The 23,836-nt window shown below is 51.8% G+C and overlaps 8 protein-coding genes across 8 annotated transcripts; 4 read left to right on the top strand and 4 right to left on the bottom strand.

Annotated features, from left to right (window-relative positions):
- Nucleotides 1-1,610: 1,610 nt before the first annotated feature.
- Nucleotides 1,611-2,753, bottom strand: Z519_11294 (uncharacterized protein; the record flags this gene model as incomplete). The annotated part of the gene is made up of 1 exon (XM_016769006.1): nucleotides 1,611-2,753. One exon carries the CDS (start codon nucleotides 2,751-2,753, stop codon nucleotides 1,611-1,613), a length of 1,143 nt encoding a protein of 380 aa, XP_016614852.1.
- A 2,673-nt stretch (nucleotides 2,754-5,426) lies between these two features.
- Nucleotides 5,427-7,445, top strand: Z519_11293 (uncharacterized protein; the record flags this gene model as incomplete). Its single annotated transcript, XM_016769005.1, has 1 exon — nucleotides 5,427-7,445. One exon carries the CDS (start codon nucleotides 5,427-5,429, stop codon nucleotides 7,443-7,445), a length of 2,019 nt encoding a protein of 672 aa, XP_016614851.1.
- Nucleotides 7,446-10,445: 3,000 nt separating this feature from the next.
- Nucleotides 10,446-11,091, bottom strand: Z519_11292 (uncharacterized protein; the record flags this gene model as incomplete). The annotated part of the gene is made up of 2 exons (XM_016769004.1): nucleotides 10,446-10,711; nucleotides 10,881-11,091. 2 exons carry the CDS (start codon nucleotides 11,089-11,091, stop codon nucleotides 10,446-10,448), a joined length of 477 nt encoding a protein of 158 aa, XP_016614850.1.
- A 2,906-nt stretch (nucleotides 11,092-13,997) lies between these two features.
- On the top strand, nucleotides 13,998-16,403 carry Z519_11291 (uncharacterized protein; the record flags this gene model as incomplete). The annotated part of the gene is made up of 1 exon (XM_016769003.1): nucleotides 13,998-16,403. The coding sequence occupies one exon, from the start codon at nucleotides 13,998-14,000 to the stop codon at nucleotides 16,401-16,403; it is 2,406 nt and encodes an 801-aa protein (XP_016614849.1).
- A 1,003-nt stretch (nucleotides 16,404-17,406) lies between these two features.
- Z519_11290 (uncharacterized protein) lies at nucleotides 17,407-18,552 on the top strand (the record flags this gene model as incomplete). The annotated part of the gene is made up of 3 exons (XM_016769002.1): nucleotides 17,407-17,671; nucleotides 17,754-18,246; nucleotides 18,357-18,552. The coding sequence occupies 3 exons, from the start codon at nucleotides 17,407-17,409 to the stop codon at nucleotides 18,550-18,552; spliced, it is 954 nt and encodes a 317-aa protein (XP_016614848.1).
- Nucleotides 18,553-19,021: 469 nt separating this feature from the next.
- On the bottom strand, nucleotides 19,022-19,909 carry Z519_11289 (uncharacterized protein; the record flags this gene model as incomplete). The annotated part of the gene is made up of 3 exons (XM_016769001.1): nucleotides 19,022-19,111; nucleotides 19,228-19,314; nucleotides 19,409-19,909. 3 exons carry the CDS (start codon nucleotides 19,907-19,909, stop codon nucleotides 19,022-19,024), a joined length of 678 nt encoding a protein of 225 aa, XP_016614847.1.
- A 1,043-nt stretch (nucleotides 19,910-20,952) lies between these two features.
- On the top strand, nucleotides 20,953-21,744 carry Z519_11288 (uncharacterized protein; the record flags this gene model as incomplete). Its single annotated transcript, XM_016769000.1, has 3 exons — nucleotides 20,953-21,114; nucleotides 21,380-21,447; nucleotides 21,552-21,744. 3 exons carry the CDS (start codon nucleotides 20,953-20,955, stop codon nucleotides 21,742-21,744), a joined length of 423 nt encoding a protein of 140 aa, XP_016614846.1.
- Nucleotides 21,745-22,301: 557 nt separating this feature from the next.
- On the bottom strand, nucleotides 22,302-23,423 carry Z519_11287 (acyl-CoA thioesterase II; the record flags this gene model as incomplete). The annotated part of the gene is made up of 1 exon (XM_016768999.1): nucleotides 22,302-23,423. The coding sequence occupies one exon, from the start codon at nucleotides 23,421-23,423 to the stop codon at nucleotides 22,302-22,304; it is 1,122 nt and encodes a 373-aa protein (XP_016614845.1).
- Nucleotides 23,424-23,836: the final 413 nt, after the last annotated feature.

The following is a 23,836-nucleotide window of genomic DNA, read 5'->3' as shown; positions in this document are numbered from 1 at the left end:
TGAGTTGTGCTGCCCGTTCTCTTCTCTTTCACCCGTCTGGTACAAGGGTACGGAGCATCAAATTTTTCCCGGGGGGTGCTGCCAGCGTCGCCCAGGGCTGCCATGGGGACAGGAAGATGGCGAGCGACAATCACGGCAAGGACGGCAATCGAGTACTCAGACGGTGATGCAGCCTTACACCCGGGCGGTGGCACCGTGACACAACAGTCCACAGATTAAGTGATACTTGCACTTAACTCCCCGGGCCCTGGATATCGCGAGCATTGAGCACAAAGATCCCGCCTCCCCATTTCTCACCCAGAGATCGCGAGAAGGGGGGAGGGCGAGTTTGGCGAGAGCGACAGCGACACAAGATGGGGCCACATCCCGCCTGTCCTGTCCTGTCGTGCGACCCGAAGTATATGTATGTACGAGATGCTCCCGTAATATTTGTAACCGGTCCAGGATAGGGGTCCCTTGGATAACCTAGTCAGGTCGTGGTCGGGCGCAGTGTCTTTTGGGGGGGAGGGGGACACAGCAGCGAGGCTTGTTTTGGAGGTTACTTGGACGACCGACCGACCGACCGACCGACCGACCGACCGATTCACTGACCGATTGACTGAATAATTGATTGACGACAGATGCCATGGTGGGTACATAACAACTGGTTAAGATGCCATAGGTAAGTCTCCTTTTCACGAACCCCTTTTTCTATAGCCTCCGTTTTCCACGGACTTGCCCCTTCCCCTTTTCCGACTCCAGATTTACCCCTAGCTTTGAACGTGTGCGGACTGGCATATTCATACCGCTCTGATGTATGGAGGACACCCGGAACACATGCCTTTATTCTTGTCTCTAACTTTTCCGATGTCTAGCTCAGTTCTACAATACCAACTGTACTCCGCGTCGGATGCACTGTCTATTGTCTTCTGTTATACAGATCCTTTTAACCCTCGTTCGCTATGCACACGTTGATTGAGCAATTTTTCATCCTCTTCCTGTTGTAAATATATTAGAAATAGTACAAAAACCTTCCCATACTGCGCATGTCGTAGCACAAGTCGAAAGCGAGCGAGATTCGGTCATGGTGATTCGCTTGTGTCTGCGATTCGAAATGATATGAATGGAAACCGAGACGCCGACGCTGTGGCTCGATCATTGTATATGTCTATGCAGAAAGAATAAACGCTGATGCTGATCAATGGACAGGCGGGAAAGAAAAAGAAGATCTTCGATGCACTGTCAGGAAGGATCGGCAGTGTCCAGTGCTGTCGAAACCTCCATTCGCAAAGGGGGAGCGGCGCCGTCACTCGATTAAACGAGCAGTTTGGTAGTGGCTATGCCTCGTTGTCGAAGATGTCGAAATCCAGCTACAAAAGCGAATGTAGAATAAGATTTTGTCATCTTCTTCTCGTGGGCCTTAAACGAGGGCCTAAAGGCATGACGAACGGTAGCCTCAGTCGAGGAATCAGGAAGACAGTTGTGACTTGCTTCCAGAGGTGGAGAGATGACGGGTCGTGCATTTGGAGGGCTTTGAGGATTGTTGATCGGACATGTGGTAATGCGTCATGTCATGTCATGTCACGTCATCAGAGTAAACTTTTTCGTTATAGTCCCGCTATGGACTCCCGTCAGAAAAGCTGAGTGACTCGAAGATCTGATTTCACAAAGTCAATCTCGCCCGCGAACATGGCACGGTCACGGTGGACGCTGTGAGGATGATGGGGGGCGAACCACTCCAAGTTGACATCGCCGTGGAACACCACTCTACGTTGGTCGGGACTCACATCCATACTGCCTGGAGCGTAAAGTTTCGTACCGGAGACGACATTGCCCGTTTGGAGCAATGTGTGGTCCTTGGACGTCTGCTGCTTCATCTTGAGAGCGTCCCAGTCGCAGCCCAAAATGCCGGTATGGGTATCGACGCCGACCCTGCAGCTGACATAGTCGATGCGGTACTGTGGACTCGTGAAGCAATGGGCGTTGTACAGGAGATAGTAGGTCGAGTTGCGGTAGATCATACATGGCCGTTCAACGTTTGGGCCATCTTCTTTGAAACTGTTGGCGTTTGAGACCAGGTAGACGGGCCGGCCTATTGGCGTGACGAGGTCCTGAGGGTCCATCAACTGAAGATACAGCGGCGTAGGCACTACAGGGCTCTTGGTGTTCCCGCAGGCACCTCCATGACCGATTGCATTGCCATCAGTCTTGTAGACCAGGTAATTCTCATTGTTGATGGGATCGACAAAGAGATTGGGATCGATGTTGCCGCCTCGAGGGAGATTGCATACGATGGGATCATCGAGAGGAGTGTAAGGCCCCGTGACATTGAGAGAGATGGCAGCACCAATGCAGTGCTTCTGTGGATGAGTTCGACCTACGGCCGCAAAGTACATGACCCATGATCCATCCGGTCGTTGGTTCACGTCCGGTGCCCAGACACCGGCGTGAGGCGACCTACGCGCCCAGCCTGGCGTTGTGGGAAGAGCATCGTAGCCTACATGCAGCTTCCAGTTTGAAAAGTCCGACGATGAGGCAAGCTGGACATTGATCTTTCCGGTCTGGGTGCTGAAAGCGTACCAAGTCTCGGATCCATTGCTTGTGTCAAGAGCGAGGCCCGGGTCTGGAAAGTTCTCGGCGACTGCCGGACCAACGCCTGCAGCAGACACTGAAGCGCGGAAGGATTGTGACGGTGAGTGTGATTGGAGCGAGGCTAGAAGGGTCAGGCATACCACGATGCTGCCGACGGCGTGCTGGATGAACAGGTGCAACATGGCCAAAGAGAGTTGTGGAGGTGATAGCGATTACTGGGCCCGAGCGCGAAGGGGCGTCAAAGAGGCGTAGATCACGCACGAGTCAATCGCCCAAGATGGTTGGCCCTATACGATAACTTTGCAGGTGGCAGATGCATAGTCCGACGAAGAGATACGAGGCTCTCGCTTGGTGGAACAGAGGGAGCAGGTACGGAGCCGTGGTTAGTCGACGGGCCTGAACATCACCTTATAAGTGTGTAGTTGTCCCGAGTAAGGAGGGGAGTACGTAACCAGTCTAATTATAACGGAAGGTAATATGGGTCATATTAATTATATGTATGAATGACTGAATGAATTGGGCATGGGCATCATGGAGAAGTGGAAGCGTGGGAGCATGGAAGGAAGGGGCCTAAGGGCATGGCTCGCTAAGTGAAAATTCTCTCAAAGCGCATACGAGGTAGTCTCAGAGTCGCAGGCACAGTTGCGGTCGTAACAAGCGGTCGTAACAAGCAGTCGTAACAAGCAGTCGTAACAAGCAGTCATAACCACACTCACTCATCACTCACTTTTCTCTCACCGTTATTTCTCCTCTCTACCTAAGTTCCGGCCCACCCGTTTATGGACTGTTCGTTGCGAGGTGAACTGACGTAAGTGCACCACCAGAACCACGTGTGAGAAATAAACGAATTCCCGGAAGCCCATCCCTAGCTCTGTACTTGTACCAAGTAGCTCGCAGCCATGGCCCGTCCCAATCATTCTCAGCGGACCAACGGTGGTCGTATCCGTCCGAGGTCCTGTCACCCTCGCGTCTCGCCATCCTCCAACCGCGCAGGCTTCCAGCAGTCAATCCTCCCAACAGTCCTTTTCTTGCACACCAGCGTCTCTCATCCTCCACACATAACGCCGGAAAAAGAACAAGCCTCGTGCTCATGACGACTTCATCCCGAGCCAGAAAGAGCAAGGACCACAACCAGCACGCGTCAAAGACGGGGTCTGTGTGTCTCAATCTAGAATTCAGAGAGGAATAGTTGGCCCCAGTAAGCACCTGGTCCCACCGTCAACCAACCGAACCGACCAGACTACAAGTACAAGGTTTTCCTTTCTCGGCTATTCTTTTTCCTCTTAGCTAGTCCTCCCGTGGGTGTCACCGCTGTCCGGTTGTTCCTTGTTTCTGTTCCTCGAATCGTCCTTTCCACAGAGTCACTAACCGGATAGAATTATTTTTAGGTCACCATTTCTCACATGCGCTGGTGGCCCAGCTTTGGGATTCCAATCCACCCACACCAAACAAAGAACGGTCCGAGCACGGCTGTACCTGACTTGGGCCAATGCCCTGCCGCTGCAAGGCAAGTTCTTTTGGAACGCTTCCAGCCTTTTACCTTGTCCAAGAAATCTTCTCCTTGCCACCCGTTCAGGCACCGCTCCCATATTCCTTCCTAGGGTACCTGAAGGATCAAAGAGGCGGATCCAAACAAATCCATCCAGTCTTCCTTCGAGTGACAGGCAGCCTGAATGCAGCCCGTCATCTACTTGGTAGATGCAGGGGACATCCGTCCAGTTCCTCACTCCACCGCGAGCGAATTTCGCTGTTGTTTTTCCCAAGTGGTGTGTCTTTCTCAGCCGGACCTTCTGATAAGATCTCAAGCTCCCGGGCAAGGGACGCCCAAGAAAACAACCAGACCCTCCAGGGAGGGATAACGGGCGCAGCACCTGCTGAGGATAATCCAGCTTCTAGCCCCCGATGCTTAATGCCACTAAGAGGGCTTGGTTACATCTAGCGTGGTTGCTGGTGCAGAGCAGACTTCTGAATGCGGTCTCCGTCGCGTAACAGGGCACAAACCAAATCGCAGGCTGAGTGGCATCTGGGGTTGTGGCCCTGCGGGAACTTGTGGCCTTGTGGCAGCTGGGGTTCAGCCACCGAACATGGATCACACCGTCGCATCTGATTGAATTGCCTCTCAAACGGTCCCCTCTCGCGTGCATAAGCTTGGCTGCATCCCTGCGTCCGTCAACTGACAGGTCACGGCCGGGTTGGCTCTTCCTTGTCTGCAATCTTATCCAAATGAGATCGCCTGATGGCATCATTTACTGGCAGGGGTTTGCCTGAAATGCTCTGGTTGACCGAGCCGTCACAGTCGCTGCCATGCAGTAGTTTGTCCGCTCGCATACTCAGTATGCAGTGAATGATGCATATGCACCCCTCTCTCCCTCCCCAAATAAAACTGTTGCCGAAGCTGACATCTTACTCTAGCACTGATGCTGTCACCGCCCAATAGCTCGCTCCTGGGGCTGGGGGGAAGGGGGGTTGTGTGTTGATAAATGGGGAGAGGCTGATCAGACTCCATCCGAGTGGATAGAGAGGATCCCACTATCATGAAACCGGTAAGTGTCTATGGCTGAAAGGCACCAGGAGGCTCTTGCGCCCCCTCCAAAACACCAAACTTTGTCGACGCCGTATCTGTTCCAGGATGGCTGGCAGGCTGGTCCTTCCAATCTGCAGCCACTTCGGGGAAATCAGCCATACTGGCGGGCGTTGTGCTTGTTGGTGCTTGGGAGGGCTTGTTTGTTCATAAGACTTCTTCCTTTTCCCTCGTGCGTCGTCTCCTTTCGCTTGTCTTCTTGTTCTACCCACTCCATCCTACATAGTTGTCCAGCCTCAGTCTCTCTTTCTTTGCCCACTTGTCTACACTAATAATGGCGTTTACACGCCTCCTCAAGGCCGTCGCCGCCTTCACACTCGTTTCCTCCATTCAATCAGTCTCAGCCGGTAGCTCCAGCAGCAGCTCCGTCTGCGCAACTTCGTCAAAATGTATTCCGTTCACTATTGACCTTACTTGGGCCCCGACCGACCCGAGCAAAGGCATCTCCAGAAATGCCATCCTCACCAACGGCTCCCTGCCTGGTCCCCCTTTGAAAATGAAGGTTGGGGACTGCGTGGACTTTGTCGTCAACAACAACATGCCTAATGTCACAGGCATCCACTTCCACGGTATTCGTCAAAATGGTACACCATGGGCCGACGGTGTGCCGGGTGTTAGTCAATATTCCATTCAACCAGGAACGAGCTACATGTACCAATGGACCGCGGTTGAGTCGGGCAACTACTTCTACCACGCACACTACAAGGGACAAATGATGGACGGTCTCTACGGCGCCATCATCATTGCTCCTGCTGATGATGCCCAGACTCCATTCAGCCAGATCAGCAGCAGCGATGTGGATGCCTTGACCGCTGCTGCGCTGGATGTTGAGCCTGTCTTCGTCACAGACTGGAACCGATACACTTTTGCTGAGTTCTTCGAAGTTGAGCAGACTGCCAACATCGACTGGGCCTGCAGTGACTCCATTACCTTGAACGGTTTCGGTTCGCAATACTGCCCATCAATTGCAGACTTGACTGCCGCTGCGGCACCTCAGGAGCCCCAAGTCCTGAACGGCTCTTCTCTCACGGCTAAGGGCTGCGTTCCTCCAAACAATGCGGTAATTCAAGGCGGCCAGTACCTGGCACTGCAGAACCTTGCCGCTCTGCCCGCTGATGCTTACAACACCTGCATTGGATACGGTGGCTCGAACTTCACCTATTCCGTTGACCCCAGCAATGGATGGGCCGCTATGACCTTCATCAGCCCTGCAGGTGTCGCGTTGGTCCGGGTCACCATTGACAGCCACAAGTTGTATGTGTACGAGATCAACGGCAATTACATCGTTCCTCAGGTTGTCGACCAGTTCAGTCTCAGCAACGGTGACCGTATCTCATTCTTTGTCAAACTCGATCAGACTCCAGGTGACTACACCATCCGTGTTGCCAACGAAGGTATCAACCAGGTTATCTCGGGCTTTGGTGTCCTGTCGTACAAGGGTGGCAATGACGTACCAATCGGAGTGTCCGTCATGAACTATGGTGGTCAGAACACTACTGCCATTGTTCCCTTGAACAACGCTCTAGCTGCACCTTTCCCCGCAAACACCCCGGCACCAAGCGCGGATGTCAGCTTCATTCTGGATATCAAGAAGTCTCCCATCCAGACTACTGAGGCCTGGGCCTGGACTCTCTCGGGCACTGACTCATACAACATGAGCAGCGATGACGAAGTCCCACCGCTTCTGTTCCAGAACCCCTCGAGCATTCCCACCAGCGACTTGATCTTGGAAACCCAGTCGAACCAATGGGTTGACCTTATCATCAAGGTTGCGGGACCTGTTGCTGAGCCCCATCCTATCCACAAGCACGCCAACAAATTCTACATGATTGGTGCTGGTGTGGGCGACTTCAACTTCACCAACGTCGCGGATGCTATCACTGCAGGATATCCGTTCAACTTGGTCAACCCTCCGTATGTTGACGGCTTCACCAGCATCCCCGCCGAGGGTAATAACACCTGGATGGTCTTCCGCTACGAGGTCAACACTCCCGGCGCTTGGCTTCTGCACTGCCACGTCCAATCCCACTTCTCCGGTGGTATGGCCGTTGCTATTCTTGACGGCGTCGACCAGTTCCCTACTCCTCCTTCTGACGTTGGCAAGGTCTGCCCTGGTTCTGGCACAAGCACCTACGCCGGAGGAAACGGTACCTCAGGCACCCAGGTCCAAAACGAGGGGTCTAGCACTACCAGCAATGTCTCTACATCTTCCTTCACCGGTGCTGCCTCGTCGGTGATGGTGTCAACTGGCACCGCCGCTCTTGGTCTTCTTGCGCTCGCTTTGGCTCTGTGAATGTGTTTGAAGCAAATAGTCTTGTAATGAGTTTCCTTTTTTTTGGGTCTGCATTTTTTCTTTGTTTCTTGGGATATATAGTGTGCAATACAAAATGCCAGTTGGAAAAAAAGCAAAGTCCGCAGCACATAACGAATGAATGGATAATACGTCTGGGGAAGATGGCCTGGTGAGCATATGGGACGGCGTGACGAGATGAAATCGCATCCAATCATGTACACAGCGGCGTTCTGATCCATCTGTCGACTGGATAGATTGGTCCAATATATCCACTGTCATTCAAGCAAAAAGAGAAAACTGAGTCGTTCTGTGCGCGCCCCTTCGCAACTGCTGTCTGTGTGCATTATTTTCGCCTGACGCCCACGTACTCCGGATTTTCCGTTCCATCCGTTACTAGCATAAGACCAACAGGGTGCCTTGGTAATCGGAGATTCGCGGCAGGCATAGCCGGTTTTCGAGATGAGAAGGATTTGGCGAGACGCGACGCAGCAGGGCATCCGCGTACTGTCCTCGTCCGAGCTGGACTTCTCTTGCATCTCATTAGGTAAACAGGAGTGAGTGGCACGTCGACACCCTCTTCGCACTACTGACACCCTTGTTTAGTCGCCTGAGCACACGATCACGCTTCTTACGCGCGAGAAAAGTCAATTTGCACCTTCACACGCAGGCTGCGTGTCCAATTGAGTCCGACGCACACTCAAGCCCCTCTTTCACCTTCGCATTGTCTACTTGCAGAAGTCGGTCACGCATAGTGCTACCGCCCAGGCTTACTAGGCTGTCACTTTAAAGTTTAGTTAGGCTGCCGTGGACCACCATGCTTCACTAGCTGCGAAGACGGCGCGCTTTTGAAGATTGCAGGGGTCGCTAACAACAAGCTTCCTTGGGAGTAAATTGGCTTCTGGTGGACAAAAGCTTGGGGAAGCGAAGAGCTCTGTGGACGACGACAGACAGCCGTCTTGTCGCTATATCACGGTTCACTTCACTCCTTGTTTATGCAATTTCGGGTGTGGACTTGGCAATAGTGCGCTGGGGATATGGACCGACTGGGGCAACATGTTCTTGGGCAATTGCTTGCCCGCTTTTTCAAAACAGATGGGGGGAGAGATTGTCCACCTCTCTGCAGCCGGCCATAGGCCCAATTGTTCAACAGCCTTTTCAAATCGTCAGCCGAGGTCGACGGCTTCTCAATTCATCAAACTCAACACCGTCGCACATCTGGCTGAGCAGCTGCCCACACCGACCGGTTTCGGCTAAGGTACCATCCCAAACTGGCGTGCAAGCAATCTGTCCGAAGGTAACTAAAGCTGGTGGACATCTGTGCTGGCGGCTACTATGTATCAATCACCCCCGATAACCCATCCCTATCAGGCGTTGGTAGAGCCATGGCAAGTTGTCGGATTCTAGGTATGGAAATGCCTCGTTGCGACTTGAAGGCTACTCCCCCTCTTCGTCTTTCCACTGTCCAACATATTTATTCACCCCACCTTCTAGAGTGTGCTATTTTCGGGCTCTAGTTCGACCACGACATTTTTGCAGATGGAAATTGCTCCTCCATATTGGACTTTACGGCTTCTTCGACCAAGACCTCCCCAGAAGATCAAGGCACGCTGGCTATGAGCAGAATGAAGGGATATAACAAACAGGATCCAGCTCGCCGTGGGTGGTGGACTAATCCCGAACGAAGATCCAGTTCATCCTTTTACGATCCTACCTTTATGCCAACCCGCCTGAAACATGTCTTGCTTTATTCTTGGTTTGGAGGCATTCTCTGTTGCGCAAATTGTCAAGCTACAGGCGAGGGCAACGCAAGAGGGTGGCAACAGTCGGCCTCTGCAAGTACCGATCGAAGCTCGCCATCATCGCCATTCCATTCCATTCCAAAAAGGCCAATAGTCGGCTCTTCACTTATGCCAGATGGGGCTCGATATCCGAAGCACAACGTGGCAGATGTACTCGCTCCCTCCCATGACGGTATGATTGTTCGAGACAACCGCCCCATTACAGGTCTCGGTGCATCCCCTTTCTATGACATATCTGCCCATTCCCCAAACGATAACAGACACAGAGAAGACCTGCCTTACGACCTTGCACACTAGCACGTACAGCGTGTTACATTCGCCTCCAACACGCAATCCTTCTGCAGCCTATTAGCATGAAGTAGGTGGTGCTGGATCCTTCCCAATTCCTGTATTCGGTACCACCGTCAACGCGCGTTCCGTGACCCATTTTATACTTAATTCCGCCCTGGAGAGACCCAGCAGGGTGTAGATTCGAGTCTGATATGAAAAGGAGCCAGAAGGATGTTCAAGAAAGAACCCAGAGCCAAAACACATTTCAATAACAGTGCATGGGTGTCAAAGTGCAGCAACACTTAGGTTTGATTGAAGAGGGTAGAGAGATGTTTGAAAGATGTTGCGGTTCACGCAACTTGTCTCATTGTCCTTCTACCACATCAACGCACAGCATCAGCCGCGACTCCGAACCCTCGCTCAGTTCCTATCATCATCGTCGTTGTTGTCGTCATCACCCTCGCACTGTCCTTCTTTCACATCTCGCTCGCTGGCCGATCCCATGATCCGCTTCTTCACCATCCAAAATACACAAAAGCCACTCGCCGACCCGACTCGCGCGCGTGGGCCAATACAAGGCCCGGTGCCTTCCTGATGTCTCGCCTGCGTCCGTCTTGCGTCTCAGTCTATCAGGAATGTATAGTGACACGCACCTCCCCGCTGCAGCCGCCCCCGCTACACGACCCCTTGATGGTCAGGTCCCACGGGATCATCCTCTTCGCAAGGCCACCGTCCTCGGGAGGTGGACAGTCAGGCCCAGAAGGGCAGGGGAGAGGCTCGACCTGCGGTCGTGGATCTAGATCTCGTTGGCGACGGCCTCGCAGACGACGCTTTTGGGACAGGGGTCGATGATGGGGCTTAGGCGCAGGCTAGGCGACGTGTTGCGCTTCCCAACACCAACCACGGCACCGACTAGAGATAGGCAGTCGGTCTAGCGCGGTCGACAGTCCAGCCACGGATTGAGGGGACGCTCGCGCGCGCGCTTGGCCTTGAGCGCAACCCCGGGACAAGGAGGCTCGTCGGGTACCGTGGAACCAGGAGTTGAGCGGGAGTCGAAGGGATTGAATGGCGGTGGTGTGCCGCCGAGAGAACCTCCCCGTCTGGAAATCGCTGGAGTCGAAGCCGAAGCAGTTGCTGCGGCGATGATGGTCGGGCCGCTGATCAGCGCGTCGATAGTCTCGCAGAGGAAGTGTGGATCTAACGAGGAAATATAGTAGACATGTTAGCATCGCCGTTGTCATTATCTTGGGAAGATCGAGGACATTCAGGACCGCTGTCCTCCACCCCTCCACCTTTCTTCTCTGGATGCTGGGTTTTCGGATGAGAAGATGAATGATTTCCTCATGGGACCTCTGTATGGACTTACCACAGGCGGAGTCGCAGCCCGTGATCGAGGCGTCGCCGAGAGTTTGCAGCGTGCACAGGTTCCAGCACCCGCATTGCACTTCCAGGTGCGACAATGGCGCAGCGTCAGAAGCGTCTGTAGGTACTGTCTGCTGAGGAGATAGAAGAGCGGCGGCGGCGACAGTAGCGGAGGCTGCCAGCACGGTAAGTACAATGGACTTGAGGGTAGGCATAGTGTTCGGCGAGAGCGTCGACAGGAAGTTCCGCGTATGTAATGAGTTGGCTAATGGAATGTGTTGAGAGTGAGAAAGAGCGAGTGAGTTTTCTGAACCTTTTTTTCCTTTGGATATGTTCCCTTGCTGACCGGCTCCCGAGGGATATATATATACTCCGAAAGAACATCATCCCTGACCCAGCAAGTTTCCCTTTCCCTCCGACATGTACTGTCAGTACAACATTTTCTTCTGTCCGAGTCCGCCTTGTCCATAGATTAAATGTGCGTCAAGGGGGAGTGAACGTGGCTCAGCGCAGCCAGTTACCTGGCGATGGACTACACGCATAAACACTCTCCGGTTCTGACCACGTCTCACCATGTAGCCCACAAGTTTTATCTTCAGCCGGGGAGTTAACGCCGATGAAGGATGTTGCAAGAAGACTTGACGATGCTTTTAGGAGAAGGAGAGGAAGAAACCTTTGCCCAAGAATCAAACCATACAACGACGACAACGCCCTGACACCCACCGACACCGAGACAGTAGAGGCTGAAACCGTTGGGGCGGCGGCGCAAAGTCGTCAGCATCGGCATCGGGATAGGCAATTGAAACCTCTTAGAGAGGGAAAGAAAAGATGGTCCTCTAAAGTCTCCCTGTCATTTTCGCATGCATGATGAGAACGGACGGTTCAACACGAGATGGAGAGCCTTGGCCATGGCATCCCAGACAGTTGATTGGATAGGGGCCAGGCAAAAGCCCACATAAACATGAGGCAACGAACAGATTTTTAACTTTCCAGCCTCGCGCGTCCAGAAGAGCAACCTGACGGAGAATTTTGGGTGATTGGGTGCTGAAACGTCCTCAGTCGAGCAAGTACAGGTCAGAGTTCTGGTTTTCTTCATCAGTCACGGTCCTTATCCAGATGATAGTAGGATACATAGGTCCCATAATCCATTCGCTGTCGTTTCTTGGACAGCCGAATTGGCATCAAACCCCTTTTACTACCGCTATAGGATCTCCTGGTCCTCTTCGTCATAGCCCTGATACTGTGAAGTTTAGGGCATAAAGAGGGTTGAAAGTCGATCATTTCAAAGGATCAGCAATGTTCTCAGAGAGAACACAGATAGAACAGACCAATCTATGCAATTGCTGAGACATTGCTAGTTTGACACGACATAATCGACAAAGAAAAACTGACATCAAAGCAATAAGAATTGCTCTTCACAGAGTATACAACTACTACATGAGAGAGGGAGAAGTTAGTTACTCCGAAGGCATTTTACTAGAAAAACCAAACGCAGAATAGACTCCTCCATCGACAAGTAGCTAACACTCAACAAATCTTACACATCGGCGGACCACTGCACAGAAAGAAGCTGCCAAAAGGCATCCACAAACAATACCACGCATTTCCCAGCAATTCGAGCTTTCGCCAATTGGAAGTTCCGAGTCAAGAGCATTCCATATGAAACTGAACCACTAGAAACAAGCTAGGCCAACTACCCAGATCCCCTAGACTAGGTAAACACATACATTGAAACCCCTTCGAAGAAGACCTAAATCATGGGTCATACGGAATACATCAAAATTTCGAAAGCCGTTAAGTGCGAGGAAGTCTCTCAGAGCACGCATACCCAGTCCTTCTCTGGCCTCTTCGTGCTCGCAGCGTTCTAACCCCATAAAGCTAGATACGCCATATTCGATGACATGTACGGCGTAGAATCCAATCCTCATCAAAATACCGGCCAGGGTAGCAAAATCAGTTTGTCATCGGCGATAAGCATACGAAAAACAATGAATCCAATTAAGGAAATTGTCCATGCTAATCTCGAACCCTGGCCCAAGAACAGAACTTGGGCCATGACACGAACAAATGGGTAGAAAACAACTGTGTGTTCGTAGAATCACACCACTACTTTGCAAGGTTATAAGTCATGCAGATGGTCCAATAGTAAACGAGCGGACTGTGTGAAGGTCTGGGTTCCTGCACGTTAGGCTTGGAGAGACGCGCACACTCGATACTATAGTCTTTGGATGCCCGAGAGATATTTTTGGCCCCTCCACGGCGCATAGTACAGTAATAGCCGCGTCATTATCACCCATAGTTGCAATTCTGTCGAGAAATAAATTGCTCGCTGTACACGTTATTGTGGTTTGTATGGGGTACGTTGTGGTTCTATACACCTAACAGGAAAGCCTGCCCACCCAAGCCGGAATTCCCCACATCAAAGGCAACCTGGCACAAGGTCACCCGCAACACTAGCTTAGGGGCAGACCAGAAACGATAAAAACTACCCTGCACAAGCCTGCATACACGAACTGGGTAAAAACGAGTAGCTATTTTGCCCGTGTCCACCTACGTCATGCCGGTTGCATGTCCATGTCGTGGTTCAAAATTCCCTTTCATATCCCTGAAGTACCACTAACCCATCTTATGATGGACGACAGTCCAATCTATCCACCTCATTGCATCTAATGAACCAGCACAACGAAACTAGACCTGATCTAGGCAGTCCAGATGGCAGGTAGTGTCTGCCAGTGAGTTTTCAGAGAGCCGATTCGCACATTGACACAGCGACATTTCCTTTCACCCTTTCGGTGGCTTTACCAGGCGCGGGAATTGTCCTCGCAAGTAGAACTAGGTGCAGGACGCCAATCTAATTTATCCTAGTGCGGCTCTTTTGTCAGGCCGCTCTCGAAAAAGATGGAGCAGGCGCATGAACACTGTCTAGTTGGTGGTGCCTTCACGACGTCATTTCTCTTGCCTTTCTAGCCATATTATCCAGAGCACAGTGCTGAACGGAAAAAGACATAAAAGCTCTCGTCATTCCCGTCAACCTGGAGAGATTATTATCAGTTAATCGCACTTCCACCACGATCTGGACAGCTTAATTCTGTAATCCTAATTCACCAAAGAACATCTCAATATGGACCACCTGCCCATCCCGATAGACGCATCAGCACACGAGCGGGTGAAATTTTTTGTGGAAGATGAGAGGCCGTTCTCCACCGATGACTTCTTCAATCTTCCATTAAAAGGGGACTACAAGTTTGAGGATTTCGACGAGTTGGTGGAGCATGGACTGAACCGAAAACATTGGACAAAAAAGAAGGCAAACCAATTTCTGCAGGAGTGGCTCTTTTTCAGCCTGCTTGCTGTAGTCTTGGGAGAGTCAATCAATCCACTCAGCTTCGTGGACAGCAGTCGGACTGTCGAGAAGACCATATCGACAGAGGGACTTAACGAATTCCTCGCGGGTTGGAGTGAACGGATGAAGCAGGGGGGTGAGAAGGAAAAGATTCTTTACTTACGCGGCGGCATAGCACTGGAAAATGCACGAAGATTCGTGTGCAAACACCTGTCGCTCGAAAACTATGACTATGGCCTAAATGAAGTGGTCCAGCGAAAGGAGCTCCATGGCATTCACGAGGAAGTAGACAAGAAATTGGCTCTCTCAATTGCCGTTCTTGGAGAAACGCTGCAAGGGGTGCGGGCAAAGTTGATCATCAGTCCAGAGAACCGTTCCCACTTCTGGATGGACCCTAAAACAGAGGCGAAGAGTTGGGGGAGTAGTACGTTTTGCAGGGAGAAAATGAAGGGCCGCGGCTGTTGCGATAACGACATTCGCCTCCTTGAATCGACAATGCCAGGTGTTTGCGGTGCTTACTACGCCCACAGGCTCAAAAATATGCCAACTAACGGCGATCATGATGTCCAAAACTGTTCATTGTGGAAATGCCAGGCCCAGAAGCAGCAACAGGAGGCCCTCCACCAGACATCCTGTGATCGTCAGAACTGCAAACTACTTGGTACAGGACGGGAAAGCCTACAAATCACCCAACACATCAAGGCAGGCAAGACACCTCTGCTGAGTTTTGCCAACGGGGAAATCAACGTGCAGGCATACGACCTACAGAAAGAAGATGTGTCATTCGGTGCAGTCTCCCACGGTTGGGGAGATCGCATTTTCGACTCTACCAAGGACTCTGGAGGGAGCAACACATGTCAAATCAACCAGTGCCAAATACAGAGCTTGCAGAAAAGCTTCAATGAGCTCATAGGGAAATCAATTGTTAAGAACCGGAGAGATGAGAACACCTTTTTCTGGGTTGATTTGTTGTGTTTCCCAAAGAGGGATTCGATGACGGCAAAGGCAATAGACCAACTGAAGACTGTCTTTAAAAAAGCAAAGGCGGTCATTGTCTGGGACAGAAATTTGCTCTCAACGCATAAAAAGCAGCCTGAGGATACAATTGAGATGAATGTCAGGATGCGACTCGGAGGCTGGTCACGAAGATTGTGGACTCTTCAAGAAGCTGTCCTTGCCCAAAAATTATACTTCGAGTTTCAAAACCGAAAGTTCCTTAGTTTGGAGGAAATCAACGATGCGAGAGAAAAGGCAGAACAAGACACGAGCAACCCCTTCCACCACATCTGGAAAGCTGGGTACCCCTTTGGCAAGGCCGTCTCGAGACTGAGAGTGAAACACTCAAAGGACAAGGTGGCGAGGGCATGGGAGGCACTGCAGTTTCGATATTGCAGCGCCCCTGAAGACGAGGCACTGGTGTTGGCTAACATCTTGGACGGTGTTAACGTGGCCAAGATTGAAGAAATCACAATGAAAGAGGATGAAGATCGAGAAACCTTGGCGGCGAAAAGAATGGCGACACTGCTTAAACTTATTCACACGACCGAGGGCATGGACATACCGGCAAGTCTCATTTTCGTGCCTGGCCGCAGGTTGAACAACTGGAAAATCACAGATTCCAAGGGCTTCGGATGGGCTCCCAGCACCTGGATGACTCAGCAGGTTTACAATTACCGCTTCCTTCGCCAATACCGTAATGCTGGTGTTCCGAGGTGGGCAGGCTTTGAAGTGCGCTTTCCAGGGATTGTGCTACGTCTTCCCGAAACGCCATGGGACGACCCTGAATTCTGGATCCCCGTTCATCAGGCTCTCCACAAGTGGTATAAAGTGAAGATTGATGTGCCAAAGGAAGATTGGAAAACGTTCGAGGCCGATAGGATCCGGACAGCGGATGAACTATCGATTATCATGAGCGAGCACAATCCCAAAGGGCGCTGGACGATTGGAACGCTTGTCAAAAAAATTGGCCCCTTGGGTGACGATACCCGTTGGGTAACCATCCTAGGGAGAGCTTGGATTCGACTGGAGACCAACTTAATCATCATCAAGAAGAGGCGGGATGAGTTTAGGCAGCAGACGGAGCGCATGGCGATTGGGGAAAGATTAGGACCGGACCAGAAATGGTGTATTGACGGACAGAGTGGTTCAAAAAAGCGATCGTTCGACGACTTCAGTAACTCCTAGGTATTAGTTAGCCGTTTCCAGGCTCGGGTGATCACCTGTTTTGATAAGTCTATTATATTATGCAAGGCTACCAAACTCTTGAAAACACCCTTGGTGACCAATTTTAGATCTTAGTTGGCCAGCACGAGGATAGCCTACGGACATAAATGCAGGACGAAAGGGGACCGTTCAGGCAAGGGCGACATAAAGGGTGAGGACTCGGTAGGTAAGTGAGAGAAGGTGAGAAGAGAGTGAGTGGTAAGCAAGTGGCTTTGAAAGCGGCGCGGTCGGGGTGAGTCCTAAAGTGACATCCAAGCAGGGTTTATTCTGCTCGTGCGTGCGGCTAAGCATGTCGCGTATCAGCTCGTATCCGGACCTTCCAGTCCTTCAGCCTCCAGTGAAAAGACCATGCGTATTCGTCGTCATTGACGCCTAATTGAGTATGGCGAGGCTTAAGAGCGCGAACCAGAATATAGAGGTAAACGATGGCGAGGCTGGCGACGAGGTCAGCAAGGCGAGCGAGGCTTCGTCACAGTACTCGCCTCGCAACTGACCTCGCTGCCGCCGACCCAAAGGCGGCGATTATGACAATGTTCTCTGTAAATGATAGTGCTAGTTGACTATAGAGTGGGTTGACGCGTAGTGTGTTGCTTGGGAGGTGCATTACTTGATGGGCGGACTTAACAAGAGCCCGAAGGGGATCCTGGAGCGCTCAAACGGGACATCGAAAGAGATGGTTGGGTCGCAGGGCTTCTTGGCATCCCGAGTCAAACCGTCGATTCGAGACTGCAAACGCAGGCACCTAGCAGCGATCAAGCTCATCCATCAACTTCTTATCTTCTCCCCAGATTCAACCCGGCCAGCCGCAAAGCGAAGCGCCGTCATTACCTTGTCCAGTTCTCGCCTTTCGTTAACATTCTCTTGATGCGTTGGATTCTCCCCCGCTCCTCCTAGACGTCCACGCGATCTCGTCTCAATCGAAAACCATTCTCCCCTCAGTCATCTCTCTCCACCCTCCGCAATCATGAAAACACCAGTTTATTCCCTGCTGCCACTTCTCCTATCGGTATCACATCTTGCCGCCTCTGTGTCGATAGACTGTCAACATATTCGGGTCGACGGCAAGAAGTTTGACCTATCAAAGCTCGCGGGCCGTCATTCCGTCAGTGTTCACGACACATCGAGACCACCTGCCGAGTACAACACCACATGGACGATTGACCTTTGTGCGCCGCTGAAGAAGCTTGAGGGTATAAGAGACCAGGATCAATGTCCGGGGGGAACACGAGGTAAGTCTTGGAATCTATCTCATTCAATGGAGAGGAGCAACCACATAGGGTGAACGTGGGCTTATTCTACCCTTTCCAACAGTATGCGGCGTCGTCCGATCCTGGAATCCCGCCGATGACCCCGAGAAGAAACACGTCGAAGTCGAGAACGTGATCCCCGTCGCTGGGAACTTCGAATCTAGCACAGGCGCCAGTCTGGACCCCAAAGTGTCACGGTTGAAAGCGCAGGATTCGAACTCGGATGGCCTACAGATCGAGTTGAACGGCGGCAATTACAATAACATGAAGCAAAAAGCGGTGGTACAGTTAACGTGCGACAAGGACCGGACGGGCAATGAAGAGAAGAGGAAAAGGAGTCTGAAGCGCGATGGTGAGGACACTGAAAAAGACAAGGACAAGGAGGAGCAACCGAGCACGTCCAGCTTGACATTTGTGAGCTACGGCAAGGTCGAGGGAAAGGATAAGATTGAGGTTTTGAGACTCAATTGGCGGACAAAGTACGCTTGCGAGGACTATGCGGACAGCGACGAGGCGAGGAAGAGCGGTTGGGGTTTCTTTACTTGGTTTGTTCTGATGTAAGTGTTACCTCCGGGTTTTCCGGGAATGTTTCTGTGCTTTTCTTTATTTCCCCTTCCCCTTTATCCCTCCTGACATGACATACGCTGACCGAGTATGCCCAAAAAAGCGCCTTCTTGGGCATCGCCGCCTACCTCATCTTCGGCTCGTGGCTGAACTACAACCGCTACGGTGCCCGTGGCTGGGACCTGCTGCCGCACGGAGACACGATTCGCGACATCCCCTACCTCTTTAAAGACTGGTCGAGGAAAGTCATCGACACCGTATCGGGAGGAGGCTCTAGAGGCGGCTATAGCGCTGTATAATGAAGATCAACTTTTTAAAACTGGTGCTTGTTGGAGGAGGAGCGGGGGGATTATTTGGGGCCTGGCACCTACCTGCCTCGTTATGGGCGGCCGCACCGCACTGCCAAGTTCTTTACGTACGGGGCATGTGAGTGAGCCCCCCCAGAAAGGGTGAATTAAAATAGGAAGTTGAAAAATACCTTTGTAGAATAATCGGAGGAAAGACGGACGGAGCCAGGTAAGAAAAACTTGAGGATACGGGGCTCCTTGCATAGCGCGGCGCATGAAATTTGAGGAGCTTTTATTTGTATGTATGTATCCTTTATCAGCCTTGAATCATGCGATTCGATTTCCCTGAGTCATGCTCATCCATCCTCCCTAGATAGGGACCTGGTAGTCATCTTCACTCTTAAGACAATTATCGTGTCTGTAGTCCCAAATCCGCACCTCCCAGGTCGATCATTTTGGAATCCGGAGTGGGAACGAACCATTACAACAGCTGGTCTTCTCCAGGGACGATGTCTCCGAATTTCTTTGCGGATCCGTGACTCCGGGCGACGATGCCATAGGCGGGGAAGTACTGTTGGAGGGGACAGACATTTCAGCGCGTTTCTTTCCGGCGAAAGAGGACTATACAGAGAGGGACAGACTATGTATCTGTAGAGACCGAAAACCTAGAGGAGGAAGAACAAATACCTTGTCCAGGAACGGAAGCACCTCAGCCGTGCCAGGCGTGTTTCGCCAATCTTTCATCAAGAACATCGCGATGCCGAACATGCCGGTCTAAGGGGAGTCAGCCTAGCGGGTTTGAGGGAATCGCACTCGAGGCATTGGTGAGGCGGAAGGGAGAAGTTTTAGGAGAAGTTTTTGGCCTTACCAGGTGCACGCCAGCATTCTCCATCCTCCGATTCGCATCCTCGGCCAATTTGGGAGTCGCAGTCCCGCTGGCCTCAGTATTCGCCCACACCGAATACCCGGCCTCTCTCAAGCTCAGCGCCAGAAACATGGTGCACACCTCGGTGACGATGCCCCCCAAGATGACCTGCTTGCGTCCCGTAGCTTCCACGGCTTTGCGGAAATCCGGATTATCCCAAGCGTTGACCTCGCCGTTTCTCCTGATGAAAGGCGCGTCGGGGTACATGTCGATGATTTCCTTGGGCAAGGGTCCATTGGGACCAGTCTCGGCCGAGGTGGTCAGGATGGTTGGCAGGCCGAAGAGCTTGCCTAGTTCGGCGTGGGCGAGAACATTATTGCGGAATTCGGCGGTGGTGTAGTCCTTGACGAGTTGAAGAAGGCCCAGTTGATGGTCGACGATCAGGAGGATGGCTTTGTCTTTGTCGAGACGTTCGAATTTGTAGGGCGGTTGTTGGTAGGCCATGGCTGCTATGTATCTGCTTCTGTGTAGAAAGAACGTACGTGTCTTAGTCTGAGGGCTAGGATGTCAGGGTTAGAGCTTGAAACAATGACCTCCGAATTTGATGAAAGACAAACTGTCAGGAAGGAGTAGGTGTGGCTGAATATATACACCGTCCTCCATTGACCTTCCTTGCTTGACACCATGTACAGTAATCGCATTGCTTGCCCAATGCTTGTCGAACGTTGATTTCACCTTGTGCTGTCAAGAACAAGTATGGAAATCAGCGGGGACCACGCGAGGCTCGATCAAAAGGGCGAGGGACTTCCCATTTGAGGCTAGATTCGAGGGTTAATGACTAAGATCTCGCGTCCTTGACGCAAGATTGAGCGGAGCCCTGGTGTGGTAAGCTCGGAGTAAGTAGTGGGTGCTACTCGAGCAAATGAAGCCTCGTGTAGCGCTCGACTGATCTAGATTTGCGCATGTTTGGAGTCTGCATCTTGATGGCTGCATACGTAAGAATCGGGTGCTGAGTAACCACTGGCTGAAGGGGATAACGACGATGTATTCGTGACAAGCCGATATGAAGACTCATCTGCACGTGAAGCTGCAAGCAATAATTGTATCATCCCTGGATGGTTAGAGGCAATGCTTTACTGAAGGGGCAGAGAGCCTTGGATTGAGGAGTCAGAGTAGTCAGAAGACGAGGTAATTATATGGGGGGCTGTTCGAGTGGCAGACAGTAAATACGGCCAAGAGCTTTATGCTTCGCCGTGCTAACAGTGATACTGTAAACCATAGCGCCACTTAGCGCTTGGGATAATGAGACAGTTGCCAACCCAGTTTGAACTCAATGAGAAATAGCATACGAGTCACCTCACAGGACTTAAAAAGCTCGATCAAATCTGAGAGTTTAATCCTCGAGCGAATTACAAACAAACCAGACTTGGGGCCTTGCGTTTTCCGATAACCAGTCAGTCTCATCATGCTGTCCAGAAGAGTAGTAAGTCTCATTGTCCCACGTCTGAACCAGATGTCGGAATTGGTCCCACGAGCCATCCAAATGAATGGGGGTAAATTCTGACTTGGGGGAAAACAAGCTCTCCAAAGAGGAAGAATCAGAGTCTACGGACGCCGAAGTCACCAAGGAAGATCAAGAAAAGATCAACACTTTTTCGAGACTGCACAATCGGAGTAAAGCCCTAGAGGAAGAATTGGGCTTGAAACACGTAAGTCGGTATTCATTTAGGCCCTGTTTCGTGAAGAGGCTACGGCAGGTGGCTGTCTTTGGACGGACGACGTGGATAAACTATGGTTCAGGTTTGGGCAAAGAACATGATGGGCTCATTGATGAAAAATGAGCCCAAGGTCAAAGAAAAGATCAAGGTCTTTCTAGCCACCATTGTCGCCATCATTGCCTCCCCAGGGCTGTTTTCTTAAGAATACCGCTGCTTCATCTTGTCATGCCCAACGCACTCACCCACGTCCTCGCAGAAAGACAAGGAAGACCTCGAAGAACTGTCCACCGAACTCGAGCTCGCCGACGAGGACTCATTAATCCCGTAAGATTCCCCCAGGCCCTCCAAAATCTCCTATCTCATTTGAAGAAATGCCCACCGTCTCTGTCACACATGCAACTGGCTGACAAAACGAAACGCACTCGCAGATACAAAATTGGCGACTCGTTCATGCACCTCCCGCTGGCCGAAGCGCAGGAACTGCTGTCGACGCAGACGACGGAAATCGAAGGCGAGGTGTCGGCGCTCGAGGAGGAACTGGAGACCATCAGGGAGCAGATTCGCGGCTTAAAGGCACACCTCTACGCTCGGTTCGGGAAGGGGATTAATCTCGAAGCCTGAGCATGGATTTAAGAAGGGGCGGGCGCACTGGGAACCCGGGGCCCCCCTCCCTTTTGGACAAGGTTGGGAAGGGGGTTTAAGGGGGGATGCGAGAGGTGTATGAGGCGATACGTTCAACGACGACCGCTTGAGCCATTAACAAAAAAAGAAATCAGCTTCAGGGCGTGAGCTGATGGTGGAAGTCCAGCATCTGTGGAGCAGACGCATGGATAAATATCTTACGCGGCCAAATCCCTCGAATCTCAGCTAAGTCATCTCCAATCGCTTGACGCCTCGTGGGAACCGCGAGGATGACGAATGTGGCCGGATGAGGACTGCACGGGAGAAGCGGATTATCACGTTTTGGTTCGGTTGTTAAAAGACGGAAGTGACTGATTCCTCTCTCCGAATCCAGGTCTATCTACACCACTAAAACATCCCATTGCCGTGCCCCGGGGGAATTAGTACAGAAACAGGCAAAAGAAAGAAGTCGTGCCGTCCACCGCTCTACCCTGACAATTCTGAATCAAATCTCATCCAGCGAAACTCCAGGGCGCATTCCAAACCACCACAATATCCTACAACTTACTGTCCGTTGGGTTCTGGTTCAATCTCACAACGCCCTCCTGCACACAGGTCGCAATTAAAACCCCGTCCTTACTCCACATCCTCTGCATAACCAACCCTCTCCCATCGCCAGCCCACGGACTATCCATCTCCGTCAACATCCACTCGTCTGCCCTGAAGGCCCTCGGATTATGGAAAAAGATGGCATGGTCCAAGCTCACCATCATGCCAATGCGGCGTTCGTCCCTTTTGCCACTTTGGGCCATTTCGGCGTGTTCCTCCTCTTCCTCCTTGGCAATGTCTTCAAGGTACTTTCGCATTTCTTTTTTCTCTTCTTCCGAGCCTTTGAAGGTTCGTAGTGTGCGTTCGATGTTGCGGCGGTTGGCGAAGCGTTGAAGACTGTGCACCCGCGCAACCGTGCCGATAAAGTACGAATCACTCATGTATGCCAACGCACTTAAGTGAGCTTGATGGTTATCACCTGGCCGGTTCGCTCTCTGGCCGGACTGTAATTCCTCTTCGCGGACGTTTGGTGGACAGTCGGATATTCGGCCGCGAGCGCGGATCCATTGTCGCAATTTGCGCTCGGAAGGCGGTCCGCTGCGGTTGGTGATGGGACAGCGCACGGATTCAAATGGTCGGTCGTCCGCGCTGACATTCTGGCGGTCGGAGTTCGCGTCCGGTGGAGGGACGACGTCTGTGGGCATTCGGATAGCATGGTCGACGGTCTCTTTTCCGCCAGAGCCCTCTTTCATGAAACTTAATGTCGTCGTGAAGATACACTTCCCCCTCTGTCGCGCTTGTACAGTCCGTGTAATGAAGCTCTTTCCATCTCGGACTCTCTCCACATGATATAAGATAGGAATCTCGCTGTTGCCGGCAAGCACGAAGTAACAGTGCATGCTATGTACCGTGAAATCGGGCGGAATCGTGGCCTGCGCAGCAGAGAGACACTGCGCGATTGCGGCGCCGCCATAGATTCCCCTTGCGCCAGGAGGATGCCAGAGTGGGCGGGCGTTGGTGTAGATGTCTGGGCCGATGTCGATTAGTGGGAGGAGGGAGAGGACGTTTTCGATGGGGGAGTGGTGCGGGAGGGATTTCGGAGGTTTGATGAGTGTTGCCTGTTTAGACATTGCTGTAGAAGGATATGAATATGAAGACAGAAGGAAATGCGCTCTCAGGAAGAGAAACTGGAGGGAGGATGGCAACCAGATGCCTCTCTCTATACGTCAACTCAACGCCGATATGATGGGAAGGTCAAAAGGCTGAGCGAGCTGATGGCGGATGAACGGTCTTGTTAATAATGGCCTTCGGAACTTGTGCTTATCGTCGTACCATCAGCTCGATTGGAGGATATTAGAATAGGCCGGGCGACAAATCGTTAAATCTCGGTTCGACTGCAAGATGCCGGTGCATCAAGAGTGCGCTTCGGGCCAATTTACATCTGATGGATGAGACGAAGCAGGGCGTTGTTTCGGCCAGAGAAATCATTGGGTGAACTCGACTCGCTCGACCAAACAGCCGAGGCTCGTCGCGAGGATTTTCA

Source organism: Cladophialophora bantiana (genome assembly GCF_000835475.1).
Source record: "Cladophialophora bantiana CBS 173.52 unplaced genomic scaffold supercont1.21, whole genome shotgun sequence".
Classification (NCBI taxonomy): Eukaryota; Fungi; Ascomycota; class Eurotiomycetes; order Chaetothyriales; family Herpotrichiellaceae; genus Cladophialophora; species Cladophialophora bantiana.
The sequence above is the reverse complement of the archived record's forward strand: the minus strand, read 5'-3'. Positions and strand labels throughout refer to the sequence as shown.